At 43.1% G+C, this 22,111-nt stretch overlaps 1 protein-coding gene across 2 annotated transcripts in view; it reads right to left on the reverse strand.

Annotated features, from left to right (window-relative positions):
- Positions 1-655: 655 nt before the first annotated feature.
- Positions 656-22,111, reverse strand: part of LOC142139717 (uncharacterized) — a 38,887-nt gene continuing 17,431 nt past the window's right edge. Inside the window, exons 4-6 of one of the 2 annotated variants that reach the window (XM_075197587.1) lie at positions 18,732-18,852; positions 17,078-17,509; positions 656-4,934 (exon numbers count right to left, since the gene is read on the reverse strand). In XM_075197587.1, coding sequence (XP_075053688.1) covers positions 3,982-4,934; positions 17,078-17,509; positions 18,732-18,852 — 1,506 coding nt within the window. In that variant the 3' untranslated portion in view covers positions 656-3,981. Of the gene's footprint in view, positions 4,938-17,077; positions 17,510-18,731; positions 18,853-22,111 lie in introns of both variants that reach the window. The other variant, XM_075197586.1, reaches the window with a different exon arrangement.

Genomic DNA, 22,111 nt, shown 5'->3' on the forward strand with positions numbered 1-22,111 from the left:
TCCTAAGTTATTATGTTTTGCACACTGGGATATCTGCTTTACACACACTGTGTGTTACCATGAGCCCATTTTACTGCATTTTGTGGGGGCATATAAGGCTTCATCTAGCACTGTATATCTGTATATTCATCTTTGACAAAGGATCCTATTGCTTCTGAAATATCAGCATAAATCTTTCTTCAAGTATGAGAGTATTCTTCATGTCTCACTATATACAGAGACACAAATCTATATCATCCTGCTGGGGTGCAGCTTCAAATAGAAAACAAAGTCCCTGGAATAATCTTTGAGAGCTGTACTCTCCAGATCAAAAATGTAATAAGAAAAGCCACAGATATGAGTGAACAATCTGCATCTCACACGCTATAAAGTTTGGGCCATTGGTACCCGTTTAATATGCCGTAAAACTCATTTTATTAGTATCTGGGCAATTATAACAAGTTGCTTTTATATTCATATCTTACACCAAATAGTTGTCCTGAGCTACAGACAGCAGGTAAATATCAGTGGATCCAGAGACTAGACCGGCACCTGCTCACAACACACAAATAATGTCCCTTTTATATATAAACACTTCAGTTATTTCAGGTGAATTGTGTTCAGTAATACACAGGTTTGGATACAGCTGCATCGCATCTAATAATAGAATTGCAAGTTCTTAAATTTTTCAACATTTCATTTATTGTTACAAACTGGAGAGAATTTTGTGTAATCAAACTGCTTTTCATACTTTTTGTTATGTTTTATGTGTCTGATTGTCAATTGGGGGCTAACGGCTCTATGTTCAGGGGATGTGATATATTCGGACATGAATAGAATGTTTCAATGTATGTAATTTTAACAAAGGAAATAAAATATTATTTAATACATTTTAACAAGCTATGCACAGAAATATTGGTTAATTATGACAGTAATTCGACACACTACATCTTAAAGAATACATTTCTAAACATTCAGGTCAGAAATACATTATCATTATTTGTGAATTCTTTGTTAAATTAAACTTCGATAAAACACATTTCTTGTGAGCGAAAACCAAACACTTTATGAAGGTCATTAATATAATAATAATAAGTTGCACCTAAAATCGTCAGAACATAGATTGCTCTTGTTTTGTGCCAAAACCTTCTCTATCATAGATGGAGGGTGGGATTACTGATTTGTGATGTCCACCACTAATATGGTCTCACCGTGATATTACGCTCCATTTATTAGTCATTTACATCTCTTCTCTCTATAAACAAAACACTGACCCATTGGGTTGTGGGACAGGAATTTGAGAGCAAGAGAATAATTTCTCCTAACAAGCTTTAGTTTTTTATTTTCTTGGTGAAATCTTTTTTTTTTTTTAATCTATATAATTCCTCTAACACCTCCAATTAAATCAATGATTTTATGATTGTACCATTGGCTTTTCCTATTAAAAACTGGATTTATCTTTTAAAGAGAATGTGGAAAGTGACTTAATTCTGATGGCAGCATTATTGTCTATATCATTCAAGAACATAAAACAATGAATGCAGTTATGAAGCTTCCAGGCCAGCCAAGCAAGGAACCAGCCCTACATGGATCATCTGCTACTTTACATTTTATTTATGTGCAGGATACGTTGTTCAAGTCAGCATTACCCAGAATCCTTTCTTCTAATGTACCCTAGAAATCTCTGTCTTCTCACTGGTATGTAAATGGAATTATGCAGAAGTTCCTTCTTTTGAGAGATGCTCTACCAAAAGGCAGTAATAGCATAATAATATTATATTGCTTTAATAAAGTTAGATCATTTACAACAAACCACTCAGATTTACTGGTCCCATTTATGTGTGAATCCTGCACAAGTCTCTACAAAACCATCTGCTCCTCTTTCCAAGCTGTGGTGGGTGCTTTGATGTGTGAGGAGTCTGGCCACGTCTGGGAACTCTTTGTCACACTGTGGACAGGAGAAGCTCTGCAGTCTATGGTACCGATGGCCTCTCTGATGTCTGAACAGGTTAGAACTCTGAGTGAAGGTTTTCCCACACTCACACACATATGGTCTCTCTCGAGTGTGCACTCTATGATGCATAATAAGGTGAGATCTACATTTAAAGCTCTTCTCACATCTCAGACACTCAAAAGGTTTCTTTAGAGACTTCCCCGCGTCTGTTTCTCCTTGTTCACTGGAGTTTAGTATTTTTAATGTTTGTTCAGGGTTAATGCTCTCTCTGGCAACCACTTTTGTCACTTCATTCGACTTATCAGCGTGTGGAGGATTTCTGCTTGTACTGGATGACTTTACTGCTTTCCCACGTTTCTTGCACAAGGTCTGGAATGTTTGTTCCGTACAGAACTTCTCAGATTTAACATCAGTTTCCATGGAACAAATTTGTGATTGGAGATTGGTGGGTGAACCTTCCTGCTTGATCTGAATAATGGGCATGTTTTCTACTGAAACACAGAGAAAATCATAAACAAACAACTGAAGTTTCACTAACTGTTAAAAAGAATAAATTTTAAAATAAGGCTCTTGTCATTCCTGAAATCGAGTTTTTCAGACAATCGGTGCAAATTGCACAAACTCCCTAAGGTTGGTTTAACCTCAACAGTGCTAAGGACTTCACTTCAGGAAATGGATGTGACATTTAACTAGACGTTAACCCAGTTCCTGGGGAGCAGTATCTTAGCAGGCTTTAAAATTCAATCAAACCTTATAGAAAAAAGATGTGCTAAATACCAAGTGTTAGACATTGCATTCTAGGGGGTATATGTACTAAACTGTGGGTTTGACAAAGTGGAGATGTTGCCTATAGCAACCAATCAGATTCTAGTTATTTATTTAGTGCATTCTACAAAATGACAGAATCTGATTGGTTGCTATAGGCAACATCTCCACTTTGTCAAACCCGCAGTTTAGTAAATATACCCCTAGGAGTGTGAGAAAGTAGTGACTCAATCTGTTAGATACATGCAAGCTACAAATATAAATCATGGTTAAAATCTTTATTAAAAGGAAGATGAGCAAGCCCTTGTACTCGCCACAATGTTTGCACGCGTTTTACATTATACAGGCCTTAAACACATTCAGATGTGAACAAACATGAGCAGTTTTCAAAGTAGTCCATGGTCCCTGTGACAGCTGTATTTTACATGCAGTACTATGGAAGTTTGACCATGGTAACCCACCATGGCCATTATATGTAAATGTGCCCTTAAATATCTCACTGTATGACCTAACTATTTAAGCAGCAACTGTTACTTCCACGTCCTTTAATATGTATTTAGCTTATCTGATCAGGCATTTTCTAGCAATTAAAATAAAATGCATTGTTGTTTATGAAAATATTGGTAAATACAATGGTGAAAAGCCCATTGATACACTGCTATGCCCATATTTAAGAGATCCCATTGACAAGTGGAAGTGGAGCTATAATTTCTGGGTACAGCTAGAAGACACACAACACAATCCATCATTTATATTTGACATCTGATGCTGAAAGATAATAATATACAGCACATCTTTAACTTCCATTCAAATACACAGATTTCTTTTTGGAAGTCACATTTTAGGAAGTAGGAGAAACTATTTTCCTATATTCAGACAATGCGTTGCTACTTTATATAAGTGTTCCTGAAGCTACAGGGACTTTGCATTAAATAATGATGGTGCATCTTTCATTTTTCACTTTTATTTCTCATTTACACCTTTTAGACAGTTTTTACATAGTCAATATCTATGTTTTTGTACAAAAGTTAGAATCTAATCAGCATTTGTATATATTTAATCCCTGTAAACATTTTAACATTTGCTATATGTGCAGGTACATAGGTTTCTCCTATAAACTGGGATAAAGAGATGTAAAACATTAAAAATAAATATTTGGGAGGGGGGCAGACAGGACTGGAAATGGCAGAAATGATTATATCGCAGAATAATCAAATGTTCTATTAAAGATATTTAATGGCTAATGTCTGAACACCAGATGTTCTATTATAAAACAATGAGAGTCACTGGTCCCATTTATAAAGTAATCCCTCCTCACAAGTCTGCAGCATTTCTGCTCTTCCCTCCGAGCTGTTATGAGTTTTTTGATGGGAGACGAGTCTGGCCAGCTCTGGGAACTCTTTGTCACACACGTTGCACGAATAGGTTTCCTCACCGAGATGCAGCCTATGATGTCGGAGTAGAGAGGAGTTGACTTTGAAGCTTTTGCCACACTGATTACAAGTGAAGGGCCGCTCTGCTGTGTGGGTTTTATGGTGAATGTGAAGGTAGGAACTCTGAGTAAAGCTTTTCCCACATTTGTTACAAATATATGGCTTTTCCCCCACATGAACCCTCTGATGTCTAACGAGTGTGGAGTTTACACGGAAACTTTTGCCACAATCGCCACATGCATAAGGTCTTTCTCCTGTGTGTGTCCTTTGATGGATGATAAGGTACGAGCTCTGAGTGAAGGTTTTCCCACACTCTGTGCAGACATAAGGCCTCTCACCCCGATGGCCTCTCTGATGTCTGAACAGGTTAGAACTCTGAGTGAAGGTTTTCCCACACTCACACACATATGGTCTCTCTCGAGTGTGCACTCTCTGATGCATAATAAGGTGAGATCTACAGTTAAAGCTCTTCTCACATCTCAGACAGTCAAAGAGTTTCTTCGGAGACTTCCCCGCGTCTGTTTTACCTTGTTCGCTGGAGTTTAGTATTTTTAATGTTTGTTCAGGGTTAATGCTCTCTCTAGCACCCACTTTTGTCACTTCATTTGTCTTAGCATCGGCGTGTGGAGGATTTCTGCTTGTACTGGATGACTTTACTGCTTTCCCACGTTTCTTGCACAAGGTCTGGAATGTTTGTTTCGTACAGGAATTATCAGTGTTAACATCAGTTTCCACAACACAAACTTGTGATTGGAGATTGGTGGGTGAACCTTCCTGCTTGATCTGAATAATGGGCATGTTTTCTACTGAAACACAGAGAAAATCATAAACAAACAACTGAAGTTTCACTAGTTGTTGAGAAATATATAACTTTAAAATTGTCTTTTCCCTCTTTCTTGAAATCACATTTTTCTTTTCTAAAAGGGAACATTTTGTACAAATAGGAACTGCAGCATAAGCAGGTTTAATGAACATGCTGCTGGGAGCGAGTTAGGTATAACATCCATTGTAATAATATGTTGTCTATCATGGCCAGGGTGCTCAGGGACTGTCTGGGGCATATAGAACAGGAGATATAATAAAGACGGCTTTGATGTTCCACAAAGGGCAGCCGCTATGGTGATGTTGACATGGCAGCCTGAGGAAAACGCATTATCAACTAGGTACGAAAATATTTCTTGGACCATAATGTCTGGGAATTGTTCAGCATATGACCTAGTGGGAGCAGGCAGCGTCACCAGGGGAAGGCTATGGTCATGCTGCACCTCTAAGACATTGTAAAGTAGCACAGAGAAACCACAGTGGTCTAATAAAAGGAGTCAGAGGAGTCATCCTTCACCCGTTCATAAGGACATGTGCGACGCCTGCAAAAGTATCATAGTGATTCTCACAGTGAGCGCTTCTGTCACCCTTTTTGTTAGTAAAATGCGGTTACTTGGCCCATATTAGGTCAAGTCATCCACTTATAGTGCATGGGAAATGCTGGTAGGATCCGGCTGTAAGCTGTGGACAAGACACTGGGCCTGTGGTTTTCTTAGTTGTAAAATACATAACATAAAATATGGCTGTACCCAGATGGGGGCACTTCTCACACAGCATATGGTGAGTTTTCCTACATCCGTTCCTCAGTACTTTTAAGGACACCGGCCACCAGTTTAAGCTATTGCAAGTCTATTTACTGCAAAGTTTTACATTTGGAGACATCCTCTGGAAGATGCAGGATATATGGTCCAATCACACCCATGGTTACCTTGACTTAGATTAAACTTTGTTTAGCCAAGTGTCCAAAAATATTATTTTATACATTTATTTCACAGTATTCCTCTTACAAATTCTAGACTATACTATTGATAACTATTTTAGAACGTCCGAACCAACAGGAAAGAAAACACTGACAAGGACGAGACACTTCATCATTTTACATACAAAAGAGAAAAACAAGGAAATGGGTTATCTGGGGCACGCTGGGATGTTGATTAATAAAACTTAATTCTTTATTATTTTAAATATATCCTGGTTCCTGAAAAGTAACAAAGCAAAGAAACAATATTGTAAAATTATGATGTTATAATACTTATAATGTGCAAACAAAAGAATTTAAAAATTGCAGATTAACTTTATTAAAGAAAGTGGCAACAGACATTGATATGTGTGTTAAAGTAATAATTTGTAAGCAGAGATAGGTCTATATTTGTTTCTTCAGCTGCTATAGAAGCAGCCTCATCCACAGTGACAGATCAGACCACGGAGGATCCACTTCTTATATAATTGTAATTTAAGCTATTATAATAGTAAGTAAAAGAGTGCAGGCAGCATTACTTTATATAGTAACCTGGTAAATTGAATCTGCCCCTATAAGTATAATACCATCACAATTACACTTTTCAGGAACCAGGGTATACCTACACTTTATGGACAAAAGTATTTGGCCACATCTGTTAATTATTGAATTGAGGTGTTTCAATCAGACCCGTTGCCAGAGGTGTATAAAATCAAGCACCAGCCATGCAGTCTCCATGTACAAACATTTGTGATACAATAAGGGTCGTTCTGAAGAGCTCAGTGACAAGCGTGGTACTGTGATAGATGTCACCTTTGTAATAAGACGGTTTGTGACATTTCACCCCTGCTGTATATCCCACAGTCAACTGTAAGTGATATTATTAGAAAGTGGAAGAGTATAGGAACAACAGCAACTCAGCCACGAAGCGGAAAACCACGTAAAATCACAGAGCGGGGTCAACGACACTAAGGCACATGGTGCATAAAAGACGCCAACGCCTTGCCGATTCTTTAGCTAAAGAGTTACGAACTTCCACTGGCATTAATGTAAACACAAAACTGGACTGTGGAGCAGTGGAAACGTGTTCTGTGGAGTGACGAATCACGCTTCTCTGTTCGACAGTCAGATGGGCAAGCCTGGGTTTGGCAGATGCCGGGAGGACATTACCTTACTGCATTATGCCCACTGTGAAGTTTGGTGGAGAAGGTATAATAGTATGGGGCTGTTTTTCAGGATTTGGTCTAGGCCCTTTATCTCCGATGAGGGGCAATCTTAATACTTCAGCATACAAAGTCATTTTGGACAATGCTATATTTCCAACTTTGTGGCAATAGTTTGGGGAAGGCCCTTTTCTATTCCAACATGACTGTGCCCCAGTGCACAATGCAAGGACTACAAAGACAGGGTTTGATGAGGTTGGTGTGAAAGAACTGTACTGACCCACACAGAGCCCTGACCTCAACCCCATCGAACACCTTTGGGATGAACTGTGACGAAGATTGTGAGCCAGACCTTCTCGTCCTATATCAGTGCCTGACCTCATAAATGCTCTACAGCGGCGGTTCCCAAAGTGTGCGCCGCGGCTCCCAGGGGTGCCGCGAGCCAGACATAAAAAAAAAGAGAAGACAGAAACTTACCAATCAGCGCGGCGCCGGGACCCAGCAGCCTCCTCTCTCCCGCAGCAGCTTGTTACCGTCGTCTATATTCAGTGACAGCTGCAGGAGAGAGGAGGCTGCTGGGTCCCGGCGCCGCGCTGATTGGTAAGTTTCTGTCTTCTCTTTTTTTTTATGTCTGGCGTGGGGCAGAGTGAAAAGGATGGTGGCACCGGAGGGGGACAGGGTGACAGGTGGCAGCAGAGGGGGACAGTGTGGCAGCGGAGGGGGACAGGTGGCACCGGAGGGGGACAGGTGGCAGCAGAGGGGGACAGGTGGCAGCGGAGGGGGACAGGTGGCAGCGGAGGGGGACAGGTGGCAGCAGAGGGGGACAGTGTGACAGCGGAGGGGGACAGCAGGCAGCAGAGGGGGACAGTGTGACAGCGGAGGGGGACAGCGGGCAGCAGAGGGGGGCAGCGTGACAGAGGGCTGCAGATGGGGCAGCGTGACAGAGGGCTGCAGAGGGGGCAGCGTGCCTGGGGGTAGAGGAGGGGGGCAGCGTGCCTGGGGGCAGAGGAGGGGGGCAGCGTGAGAGAGGGTAGCGTGACAGAGGGCAGAGGAGGGGGGGGACAGAGGGGGCAGAGTGCCTGGATGCAGAGGAGGCAGTGTCCCTGGATGCAGAGGGGGCAGTGTCCCTGGATGCAGAGGGGGCAGTGTCTCTGGATGCAGAGGGGCATTTTTGCATACAACTAAATAAGTATTTTTGTCGTGACCTAAATACTTATTACAATTTTTTGACCCAACTACTTCTAAAACAGGACTGCTCAGTAATTATTTTGGAGGGGTGCCTTGAAAAAATTTGGAGACTCTAAGGGTGCCGTGAACTGCAAAAGTTTGGGAACCACTGCTCTACAGAATGAAGGGGCACAAATTTCCACAGAAACACTCCAACATCTTGTGGAGCCTTCCAAGAATGGAAGCTGTTATCCCTGCAAAAGGGGGACCGACTCCATATTAAAGTATATGTATCTGAATACAATGTCCCTATTGGTGTAATGGTCGAGCATCAGAATACTTTTGTCCATATAATGTGTATTTTAAAGAACTTTAATAAAGAATTACGTTTTTATTAATCAACATCCCAGAATACCCCAACTAACACATTTGTTTTTTTTTTTCTATTGTATGTAATTGAATGCTCTCGTGTATGGGCGCACCTCTCAGGTTATGGAATATAATGATACCCAGAAAGTCTTATATTGACAGATCTAGGAGCTGATATCAGAAAAGCAGCGTCGTGTATACTCCTCGCAGCACTACGGCGATTGTAAATATAGAACAACAAATGAAATATACTTGAAGCTTTGTGATAGTAACAAAAGTTCTGCTCTGGTTTTATTCACATCCCTGCATGAAATTGGCAACATGCAGAATACTTGACGGTTCAAACCAATCTCTAGTCACCCAAACTTGGATACAGAATATGCCGACTGTCACAGGCTCTGTTCATTCCTCTGCACTTTAAGGTTAGGGTTACTCTATTTTTTTCAGCCAGGAAACACTTCATAGAAAACCATCATCACACTGTCTAATAAATGCAGAAAACAATGCTGTATCTTTTTTGTAAACCCATAAATACAAGTACCCTAAATATATCTTCTATTAATGTAACTAGAATTAGTGAATTGCCTGCCTTAGTGTATACTTGGCAAGCTCCTTAAGGTACAGGTAAAAATGTAGATTTTTTTTTTGTATATTGTTATTTTAAGGCAGTGGTGGGCAACATGGAGCTGTTGGGCCTTGACCTGCGACCACCAGCCTGCTGGGCCCGTTCTTAGAGAAGAAGAGTGAATGGGAGCGGCTAGCTACCTTGCACACTGCAGGGAGGTCACATTTCATCCAGGGGAGGGGTAGGAGTTAGTGCAGTACATTCTGCATAAGACAAGTTTATAGACTGTACACTTGTATTTGTTACTATGCCATCTCTATTTCAAAAACCAACATACCCCACAACCGTTCTTTGTGTAGGGAAAAGAAGTATTTTATATATTTAAATTCCATAAACTAATATCTGGTGTTAAGTTTTCAGTTTATTTTGTTATGCGCATTAGAAAAAGTGATGAAAAGTAGTTTATTAGTGCACAGACCAGCCTGGTAAACCTTCAGATCTCCATCTTAACCACCCACTGCATATAATGACTTCCCAGCCAACCACTTGAGGGCGCCCAAAGTCGCACTATGATGGAGGAAGTGATTTTCCTAAGGTTCCTCTTGCCTCGCTGGAGATCCAAGGGCTGATACAGTCAGGCCGGTGGTAGTCACATTTCAGACGGTGAAAATACCACAGGCTAAATAACTACATGTAGAAAATACCTACACAGATAAAAATACCGACATTGTGATTGCAGACAGTCAAAACGTTGACAGTCACACGGCCAGCATTAAAACAACAATGCGAGAAGGTCCCGCAAGCAGTAAACTGTGCGTGTGGTGGGGGGAATAAACATTGAAAAAAGAACAACCCTTCCCCAGTAACCCTAGTACTGACCAGAGAAAAGTAGGAGGGACAAACAGCGTGGGGTCCCCCTGATTCTCAGCCAGCCAGCGAGCCGGGGCTGGTGGTATCATAGCAGAGGAACCCGCCACAGGGGGTACCTCTGTCATGATGACAACCAGCCCCAGGCTGTTTCCCTAGGGAGGTGTAGTCCACACAAAAAAATGCAGCTCCCATCTCTAGAGGTACCCAGCCCCATGCTGACACAACTAGGGCAAAAAAAATAAAAATAAAAATTAATAAAACACTATTTTACATTGGTGAACTACAGGTCCCAGGAAGTCCAGGCTGCCATGAACAGTCTCGGCATGCTGGTGCTTGTAGTATCAGTATTGTAAGCTTTTAATCCAAAATGAGTGAAGTAAAAAAAAAAAGAAACATTTTCTAAAGAATGTTCGAGGACAGATAATCCCACTCCAATGTAAACTTGGCAAATTACCGAAGTAATTCACCAGCCAATGGTCTGTTTAGAGGACGACCAACCTCTCTTATGAACATCATAAAGGACCAACAGGTCACCCATCCTGCGCAAGTCTTCGCTTCTGTCCACATAAGTTCTCAAGGACAAAACAACATTCAGGTGGAACCTAGAGACTTTGGGTTGAAACAAAGGCTTGGTCATAAGCACCGCTCTCCAAAAATCCTAGCAGAAGTGACGGCCAACATTGAGACTGTCCTTCAGGCGAGGAATTTTAAGTGTACCGAACAAACCAATTGAAAGGGAGGGTGCTGCAAGTAGGTTAGCACCAAATTCAGATCCCACAGAGCCACTGGAGGGGTGTAGGGAAGCTGCACACTCCGTAAGAAGGTCTGAACCTCAGGCAAAAGAGCCAGGTTTTGTTTGAAATAAAACTGAAAGGTCAGAGACCTGGACCTTCAACAAACTAAGTTTTAATCCCCCCCTCCAAACCATCCTGCAGAAATGTCCAGCCTGAAAGAACCCTTTTAATTCACACCAAGAGATGTGGTAATTAAGGGCAGACATAGGCTTGCAAGCCTTGATCATGGTCTGAACTACTCTATTGGAAAACCCATTGGCCTTAAGACTCATGGCTTCAACAGCCATACCCTTAAAGCCAGTCAAGGGTAAAATTTGTTTAGAATAAGGGGCCCTGATTTAAGAGGTCTGGTCTTAATGGCAGTTGCCACGCTGGACCCTCTGCTATGTTGAGGATGTTGGAGTACAAAGACCTCCTGTGCCAGTTCGATGCTACAAGAATCTCCAAAGGCCTTCTCTCTTTACTATTTTTAGGACCTGCAGAAGCTTGGCTGCTGGTATGAACAGGTAATCGAGATTGATTGTCCACTGAACATACACAGCATCCTGGAGCAGAAGTGCTCCACCTTGTGGTTCAATCTCGACGCTGTCAAGTCAATGTCTGGCTGTCTCCACCTTCGCACCAGCTGCTGGAATATCTCCGGGATGAAGAGCCTGTCTACTGAGGAAGTCTGCCTCACAGTCTCTACGTCTAGAATGTAGCCTGCCGAAATGGCTAGTACACACTGTACCATCCAACAGAAGATTTCTGCAATCTCCCTCAATGCCAAGACTCTTGGTGTCCCCTGGTGATTTATGTACGTCACGGTTGTCTGAATGCACCGTTGTGGCCCTTCCTTACAGAAACGGTTGACCTACAGGGTGTTTAGAACTGCTTTGAGCTCCAACACATTGATGGGAAAACAATGCTGGAGAACCACAGCCCTCCAGCCCCAGAGACTGGCATCGATTGTCACCAATTATTATCCTTTATCTATAGGGTACAATAATGGTCTGCAGCACTGTACAGTTGGCAAACATTACAGGACCAAATAAGCAAATACAAATATCAACCCAGCTAATAATGGCCTAAATAGACAATGGGGTGAAAGCGGTAAATCCAGTGAAAGCTGAAACCTGTGCCCTAGAGCATGGACGTGACGAACAGGATCTAATTTAATAGCAGCCAATTAACTTACCAGTATGTTTTTGGAGTGTGGGAAGAAACCGAAGCATTTAATATCCATCTATCTGAGGAGTTTGCAGATGAATGTGGATATAGAATTGCATGCAGAGTGGTTGTTTATCATTGAATCCATTTGCATTCTTATTATTTTATATGTGATTTTTTATTGGCCACATATGCAGTGTTTTGCTTTTTAATTCTTGTTTACAAAAAGGACTGTGGATCTAATTCACAATTTATTAGTTAATTATTTATTCACCAGTGCACACATTTCTTTTGTTACATTTTGTTTATTTTTGAGGACTGCAGACCTCTTGCACTAGGTGTCCTCTAACTACTGCCATTCCTAGCACCACAAGGTTATTTTTCATTTGTGGTGATGGCTGTTGTCCAGCAGCTGTGGTCTTTTCCTCTGGGTTGGGTAATGCAGGTATAGATTGTGAAGAGTGTAGTCTGGCAGCTCGTGGAATTGAGAAATGCGGTCACAATTCCACCCTCAACATTGTTGTCCAAGAGCACATCGATTGGGAGGCCATCTGTAATGGCAGCATCTCGCAATTGCTGGTCATCTACCCAGTCCAGATACATGCTTGCTACTGGTACTTCCTTTTCCAGTCCATCTGCCACAGTAACTTTGGCAGTGCGACCTTGCAATACGGCGGCAGGAACAATAAGATGGGGGCTTACTACAGTGAGAGAGACTCAGGGGCCTCAAAGTCCTTCTCCCTGCAGCGGTCCCACTTGGACAGGCTGTAGGTTCCTCCACATATTTTTAGGGGGTCCTTTGCCAAAACAAGTGACTTTGTCCTCCAAAACACCTTCAAATCACACCACACTGGGTGGCAGGGGTGGAAACAGTCTCTACAGGCTCACATTTGCCAGTTAAAGAAGTCAACCGGGCCCAGGACTTGACTTAGGGGCACGAGTCTGGTGTGCTGAGGCTGTGGGACAGTTTCTCCTCAGCTGACCGGTTTTCCTGCAGCTGTAGCACTTCTCCAACCTGGACTCTGGTGGTCTCTCATAACTCACAGGGACAGGTGGTTGGTGAAAGGTACCCGGATGGTTTAATACATGCTTTTGGGGGGAGAGTAGAAAAGGGGTGTGCCCCTGATTATACAGTCTGTTTGTGTTGGCTGTTAATCTGGCGCTTCTACCAATGTGGCCTAAAAGCCACACACTGATCCACCAACGGTGAAACTGCTCATGGCACAAAGTCTATGACCTTCTACACAGTGTGGGCGCCATCTCCTCCCAGACTCCCACAGCAGGTTAGCAAACTCCTCATGGGTGGCGTGGAGGTTCTTGGCAAGGTCCTGGAACTTCTGTAGATGTGTCTCTGGGGTAATATCGTAACGATTAATGATAGCCCTTTTTACTATATCATAGTCCGCACAGTCCTCTGTAGACACTCTACAGTATGTAGAGTATGCATGTACTTGCAGTGTGGGCACCAAATGCTTGACCCATTCCACTCTGGCTACAGCATGCAGTCTGCAGGTCTTTTCAAATGCTTGCAAGTGCTCATTAATATTTCCAACATTGTGCTCAAATTTAGGGCAAGTTAGAAATGATAATCCAGATCCGCTAGGGGCGACTCCACCCTGGGTTGCGTGGCTAGTGCCTTGCCTCTGATCGCTCAGCTGCAGTTGCCTTGTCCTATAATGTCGCCAGCTAGACCATTAGCCCAGCTTTCCTGCACTAATCATAGGACAGAGATGTTGGTTCTGTTGGTACCGTCTGTTGAGAAGAGAGCGCTGCTCTCTGGAGGTCTGACCTTGAAGCAGTGATGTTTTATTAGCTCATGTAGTCCTTACAAGGACAACGACACACTAGTGTAACCTAGATGGTATAATACAAAACATGGTCAAACAGGGCCATATATACAGTATGAGAGCGCTAATCTGGCAGAAGGTAATTCAGCCTCCTGCCCCTTTAAGACTGCAGGGCTGCTCCTGCATCCCCTGCTGTACAGTACCCATCAGGGACAGAGTAATTACATTTTATAAATACACTTTTAGTTTAAATTACATTTTACACATTTTTACAGTTCTGGCGCATAGTGCCAGAAAACTACCAGGCCTGCAGCGCCAACAGACATTAATTAGAACACACATTATTATATGCACTTTAAATACACACAGTTACACTGCACAGCAGGTCTACACTGCCGACAGCTAGCACCGGGAACGAACGCCTGTGGCACTGCGCAACAATTAATTACCGGTGCTGCATCGCCAATACACTAAATATATACATTCATTGACTCATTTAACATTTTCCTCTCCCTGGCACTAGTAGGATTAACCCTTTCACTGAGGTAGCGCCGGGTATTCCTTTCCCAGGGCGGCGGCGCACACTTTAAAATGCATTTTTAATTTGCTAAATATACTTTAAAGAATCACTTTATACATGTGGCGCCTAGAGCTGGTTTTAAACTCCTCCCGGTCCGGAGACCATTTAAAGATGCCCGCCACACAAACATAAACCAAGCCAACAGGTCCCAATATACACAAGTTTACCTCTAGACTTCCCAGAACTTTCCCACACTGTCCGTGATTAATGCCCAGCCGATCCAGATGTTATATGATGGAGTAGGGCCACAGAAGTCTTATTGAGCTACTCTTCAGCAGAGCCAGCAAGTCCCAGTAATCCTGATACTCCCATGCGTAATCCTAGCACACCAACAGCCGAGACTCCGTCATCAGTGACTTTCAGAAGCAAAATGACACAAACACCCAATAGCCTCTCCTGCAGGCCTTTTTAAAGGGCCAAGAGTTCGAGTGGGGACTGTACAAGAGAGTAGTTATGTCTCAAGGCCAACTGTCCCCCGCCCCCCCCCCCCCTTGCTGTTTTCATGTCACAATGTCTGACTCAGTCCTGGGGGAGAACAATGGGATTTTTAGGTCATTAATCCCTTGGTGAAGGTGGGTAGTAGCCAGCCACTCCCTGTTTTAACTCCTTATAGTAATTTTATATGTCAGTGGGGCTCCAGCTGCCTGTCCTTAGGGGGTTATTCAATCAGCCACGATGTTCTGCTGTGCTTTTTTAGTGTTACTACAATAAAATCCCAGGTCCATTTTTCTAGCAACTCTATGGGGCGAGAGGAAAAATCAGCTGAGATTTCTGGAAAAAATCTCACGCCCACAATGTTTTTCAGAATTGAATCCGCCCCTTAGTGTCTTACAGGAAGTGACTTGTCCAGAATTAAACATCACAACTGGGCCTGTTTAAGAACAATAGCTCAATCCTATCCTTCAGTCTGACTGCTGGGAAATAACAAGTCACAAGTCCCTGCAGGCTGCATAATCCTCAGACCTGGCCTTCAGCTGAGCACTCACCAGGACAGGACTTCCACCTCACACGCCGCGCACAGGGTCGTTCTCCCTGGTCTGTACACAAGACTATTTGGCATGACAACTGCTACTGTTCACCTCCAGGTTTAGCCTTGGAGAGACTCATCTTCTCAGAAATAACAGAAAACAAGGGAAGAAAAGGAGGACAGACAACAGTTGCAGAATTCAGGAAGATGTGGAACAGTATAGACACAAGCCTATATAAGGGAGAAAACAAACACAAAGCAGATCCCCAATACCTCACCACTAAGCCCTGCAGCCAAGGATGTAGACAGAGGATAAGTACTGCTGCACAAGACTACTCCCAAAATGGCTGCGGTGTCTGTTCTGAAGGGCTGACCTACCTAGAAAGCCCCACCAGGGAGACGGCGCTGCAGGGATCTCACCTCCTCCCAGGGCCCAGCACTTATATGCCTACCATCCAGAAGGACAGCCCCTGTAGCCATCCAGTGCCTCGTGGGGTATGTTATAACAGGGCAGCCCCAGAAGAGCGTGGGTCTACTTAATGGGTGTTGCCGTGGCTCCGATGCATAGTTCAATGCCAGTCTTGGCTCAATGGTGCAGGGGGCATGGGGATCCCACGTACTACCTGAGCAGATTCCACAGATAGTGGCTGCCAGCAACAGGAGGAGCTGCCCTTGGCACCTAGGCGCTCAGGAATAAATGTCCATGGCCAAACATAATTACATAAAAATTTAAAAAACAAAAACCAGTGCTTACAAGAAAAACATAATAAAGGTACAGGGCTGCCATATATTCACCCAGCTCCTGCGGACACTTAACAAAAACTGTGGTTAGAATGTACCCAAAGGGGTATAGAGGGGTAGAAGCCTGTATTTCAGCGCTAAATTTGAAAATGCCAACACTCCAGCGAGCACACTCTATACCCTGTCTCTCTAGAGTCACCCAAGGATGAATAGAGGATTTTTGTATTCACTGATAATTCTTTCGCCAATATTAAAGTGGAACACAGACCAAACCTCTCAGAAATTCCTTGTCCTTTTTATTCTCCTCTGTTCTTGTGTCTTACGGGGCTAGATCTAAATTGAGAAACAGGGTTTCCTGCTTCTAAGGATGTAAACCATAAGCCACTGTCCATGTACCACCATAAATCAGATAAAGGGATTTACTCCCCTCAAATGCTGGTGTAATAGATCACTACTGATGAGGATTTCCATGGTATCTACAGCTCCCCCAATGCAGAAGCATCACTTCCACATTAGGAAAAGGAGTGAGCTGTGTTTTAGCGATCGGTTGCCCAGAAACCAACTTAATGATTCCAGAGTACAGCTCTGAACCCAGACACTCACTAACAGATGATGTTGACGCCTACTTTACTCATCTGAATATAGTGGTTTCTGAAGAACATAGATAACCCTTAGCGGATAGGAAGTGGTTAATAGTGAGCTCTCTCTAAATAAACAGAACACCACTCATCACCTATAACAGATAGGACTAGAAGACTTAAGGGTATATTTCCTAAACTGCAGGTTTGACAAAGTGGAGATGTTACCTGTAGCAACCAATCAGATTCTAGCTGTCATTTTGTAGAATGTACTAAATAAATGATAACTAGAATCTGATTGGTTGCTATAGACAACATCTCCACTTTTTCAAACCCGCAGTTTAGTAAATATACCCTTTAGTCTGTGTCAGGATTCACCCCCTGTAACTAGGAGGCTGACAAAGAGCCAAGGTTTTCTATCGTATGCATTACTCACCTGGGAATTCAGTAGAGGAATTACTTCGATAGGTCTCTGCGAAGCTGTTCATGAGCGCATTCTGGCAAGTATTTGTAGCATCTATAAATGTAGTCATGTAGAGATCCCTGCAGGAATCTGTGAATGTCGTTGGGTAGGTACTGAGAGTAGCTGTGGAATGACTCATATACACACTTGTATTAGTACTTGTAGGATTAGCAGATTCGCTGAATGTAGAAAGACTGCTATTCTTTAGGGGGTCTAAAAAAGTATTTTGATAGGAATCTGAGAGAGGACTCTTAGAAGTATCAGTCTGAGAATCGGTGTAAGTTAGTTTGACATTGTGGGCTGTAACGGTCACAGGATCTGAAGGGTTTTCCTCTATCGGAGTCACGGTCATGTCCTCTTCGCTCTCAGTTGCCAGAGGATTCTCTGTTTTCACACAGAAAGATCCTGGTGAGAAGAACAAGCATGATTTAAATTCATGTACCGCTTCTTACACACTCATAGATTTCACTATATAGCATGTCAGACACAGGAGGAAAAAGAACAATCATCCAAAAACAAAACCCTGTAAAGCCTCAATCAATGAATCGTAGGTGTTGACAAGAAAATAATCTTTCTACTTACCCACATTGTGCAGCTATAGATTGCAGAGCTGTACAATATAGGAAGTGTACTGTGAACAATAAAACTGATCAACTATATAAAAGCCTAGTGGCGTGTGTCTGTGTGTGAAAAAAAAACAAAACAAGCTGCAGTGGCACCTGCTGGGCGGAGTTATACACTGACCTACTAAATTCTTAGTGTGTTAAAAAAAAACAACTCAGAAAGGGCTGAAATTTGGTATACTAAGATGTTTTTAATTTGTTCATTTAATTTGTTAATTGTTAAAAGTGTTTATAAAGATTTTAAAAAAATATATATATATTTCTTGAAGGAGAAGTGACAGTTGGGAGTGGTTGGTGGTTGCCGGGGGTGACAGTTGGGAGTGGTTGGTGGTTGCCGGGGGTGACAGTTGGGAGTGGTTGGTGGTTGCCGGGGGTGACAGTTGGGAGTGGTTGGTGGTTGCCGGGGGTGACAGTTGGGAGTGGTTGCCGGGGGTGACAGTTGGGAGTGGTTGGTGGTTGCCGGGGGTGACAGTTGGGAGTGGTTGCCGGGGGTGACAGTTGGGGGTGGTTGGTGGTTGCCGGGGGTGACAGTTGGGAGTGGTTGGTGGTTGCCGGGGGTGACAGAGCGAGAGGAGTGTGATACTCAGGTCCGCTGAGAGAGATCCCTGTGTCTGGATAGACATCTGGATAGATGTGGCGATAAAGATGAAGGATGAGGTGATGGAGAAAAATGATGAGGTGGTGACATGTGGACAAACCCACGTTAAAAAAGGGCGCTTGCGTCGGGAAGTAACGCTCTTCCCCTGAGCAGGCCTGGGCTAGGCCCAAATGCATGACAAGAACCTTTTTAACACCTTAAGTAGCTTGATTTGACTAGAATGCATGAGTATCATGCACGGGTTAACTTGTATATAAATATAAAGCTACAGATGTCAGGCTATTAATCCAAAGTGCAGGCAGCTGTAAATCTTCTATTTAGGAAATATAAGGAAATGGTCCTCAGAAGGTGAAATAATGTAACATTACACAAATAGTATCACTGCTGATATAGGAGCTATAAATACCCAGAGATTGGAGGGTCTGATCATTTTCCGTCATCAAGTTGCTATACAGCTCTCGCTGCTCTCTCTCTACATGAACCCACTCTTCAGCCGAGAAATTAACATTGTCAGGAGGCAGGGGCCCCTGAAACAGAGAATATGAAATCAGTCTTCTACAGGCAGAGAGAGAACCAGAAAGAACAGGGTTATATCCTCTATTTGTATCTTGGAATCACTTACTTTTATTACACAAATCCACTTTTTCCTGAAGACCATACTCCAGCTCTAGACAAGTCTCCAGCTAGTACTATCACAATTGTAAATTGCACCATCATTTTTCTTTTTCCCACAGAAGTTCATACTGTGGTGCATTAGTTTGTACAATTAAGTCATTGTTATAATTTGGTGCCATCACCAAAGGACCTCGCACCAGGGCCTGTCAATCACTGGAAGGTCAGCTCACAAGCGAGGGTCTAGTCTACTATCTCTTTTTTTTAATGAAGTTCATCAGGGAAAAATGGTCTGTAGTATTCTGGAGTCCCTAAGATTGCCAGACCTGCCTCCGAGTTGTGGGTCCAGGCTTGTCTCGGATTGCCTCTACCTTAGCTGGTTTGGGCCTACTGCTTCCTCCCACACACTGTTCCAGGTACTGAAGCCTCTGATATTTATAACATGGGGATCCAAGCTGCCGCATATGCCCATGTTATATACAGGGCTGTGTGAAGCTCAGGAAGAGGGGTGGGGGTATTTGTTTTTTCTTTTTTTTGCTGAAGCGATCTCCATAGGGAAAACAGCCCGGGCCTGATTTGGTACTACGGCATGGGGACCCCACACTGTGGGACTCCCTGCTATAGTGCCACCAGTGTGGGCCGGCAAAGCCTAGTGCTGGTAATAGTAATATTTATCGAACCCCGCACTTTTAACCCCCAATTTTGATAGTACCAGTACTGGCAGCATTAAGGTAAGTTAAGCTGTTTGGGGGGGCTGGACACAGTTTTTATTTTGGCTTTTTTGTTGTTTAACATTTAGGGGGGAATTCAATGTTAAAAAAATAATCTGTGCGATGTGCCTCTGGAGCATTTTCGAGACACCTTGCGCGGATACTTTTTTACAGAAGTTACGCTCATTTTTGCTCACACCCCAGAGAGGTACGTGCAAAAATGAGCATTACGTTTACCGTAGTAGCTGTAAAAATGCGTGGCCAATTATATCTGCCCCTTAGTGCCATTTTAAAACTCGTCTTTATGTCGACATTTTGATTGCCGACTTTACAACACCTTATGAATATAGACATTTTGGTATAGAAATTTTCACTGTCACCTTTTCATACCCAAGCCATTATTTTTAGCATCAGGGGGTAGCTCTAGTCACAGGAGGCAGGGCGTGATCTAACACTGGATTTAAACATATTTTACATTAAAACAGGATTATCAAATCTACACGATTCATAAATGGAACAGATTCCCCATTACTTCTAACACACACAAAAATTTGGACTAGTAATATATTCAGTGATTAGGGTAACACCATCCCCGAACAAGTTGGCAACAACTGAACCTATTCAGCTAGATGGATGCAAATATACATATGATTTCCTGTTTCAGTGCGACAAACCAAGCTGTAGCCATAATGTCTAGAAATTATTACTATAGTGCAAGGGGAGTAACATTGTAAAAGGGTGCAGTAATGGTACAAGCAGAGTAACATTGTACGAGGGTGCAGTAATAGTACAAGCAGAGTAACATTGTACGAGGGTGCAGTAATGGTACAAGCAGAGTGACATTGTACGAGGGGGCAGTAATGGTACAAGCAGAGTAACATTGTACGAGGGGGCAGTAATGGTACAATCAGAGTAACATTGTACGAGGGGGCAGTAATGGTACAAGCAGAGTAACATTGTACGAGGGGGCAGTAATGGTACAATCAGAGTAACATTGTACGAGGGGGCAGTAATGGTACAAGCAGAGTAACATTGTACGAGGGGGCAGTAATGGTACAAGCAGAGTAACATTGTACGAGGGGGCAGTAATGGTACAAGCAGAGTAACATTGTACGAGGGGGCAGTAATGGTACAAGCAGAGTAACATTGTACGAGGGGGCAGTAATGGTACAAGCAGAGTAACATTGTAAGAGGGGGCAGTAATGGTACAAGCAGAGTAACATTGTACGAGGGTGCAGTAATAGTACAAGCAGAGTAACATTGTACGAGGGTGCAGTAATGGTACAAGCAGAGTGACATTGTACGAGGGGGCAGTAATGGTACAAGCAGAGTAACATTGTACGAGGGGGCAGTAATGGTACAATCAGAGTAACATTGTACGAGGGGGCAGTAATGGTACAAGCAGAGTAACATTGTACGAGGGGGCAGTAATGGTACAATCAGAGTAACATTGTACGAGGGGGCAGTAATGGTACAAGCAGAGTAACATTGTACGAGGGGGCAGTAATGGTACAAGCAGAGTAACATTGTACGAGGGGGCAGTAATGGTACAAGCAGAGTAACATTGTACGAGGGGGCAGTAATGGTACAAGCAGAGTAACATTGTACGAGGGGGCAGTAATGGTACAAGCAGAGTAACATTGTACGAGGGGGCAGTAATGGTACAAGCAGAGTAACATTGTACGAGGGGGCAGTAATGGTACAAGCAGAGTAACATTGTAAGAGGGTGCAGCAATGGTACAAGCAGAGTAACATTGTAAGAGGGTGCAGCAATGGTACAAGCAGAGTAACATTGTAAGAGGGTGCAGCAATGATACAAGCAGAGTAACATTGTACGAGGGTGCAGCAATGGTACAAGCAGAGTAACATTGTACGAGGGTGCAGCAATGGTACAAGCAGAGTAACATTGTACGAGGGGGCAGCAATGGTACAAGCAGAGTAACATTGTACGAGGGGGCAGTAATGGTACAAGCAGAGTAACATTGTACGAGGGTGCAGTAATGGTACAAGCAGAGTAACATTGTACAAGGGTGCAGTAATGGTACAAGCAGAGTAACATTGTACGAGGGGGCAGTAATGGTACAAGCAGAGTAACATTATACAAGGGTGCAGTAATGGTACAAGCAGAGTAACATTGTACGAGGGGGCAGTAATGGTACAAGCAGAGTAACATTGTACGAGGGTGCAGTAATGGTACAAGCAGAGTAACATTGTACAAGGGTGCAGTAATGGTACAAGCAGAGTAACATTGTACAAGGGGGCAGTAATGGTACAAGCAGAGTAACATTGTACAAGGGTGCAGTAATGGTACAAGCAGAGTAACATTGTACAAGGGTGCAGTAATGGTACAAGCAGAGTAACATTGTACGAGGGGGCAATAATGGTACAAGCAGAGTAACATTGTACGAGGGTGCAGTAATGGTACAAGCAGAGTAACATTGTACGAGGGTGCAGTAATGGTACA

This window comes from Mixophyes fleayi, chromosome 2, assembly GCF_038048845.1.
Source record: "Mixophyes fleayi isolate aMixFle1 chromosome 2, aMixFle1.hap1, whole genome shotgun sequence".
NCBI classification, from domain to species: domain Eukaryota; kingdom Metazoa; phylum Chordata; class Amphibia; order Anura; family Limnodynastidae; genus Mixophyes; species Mixophyes fleayi.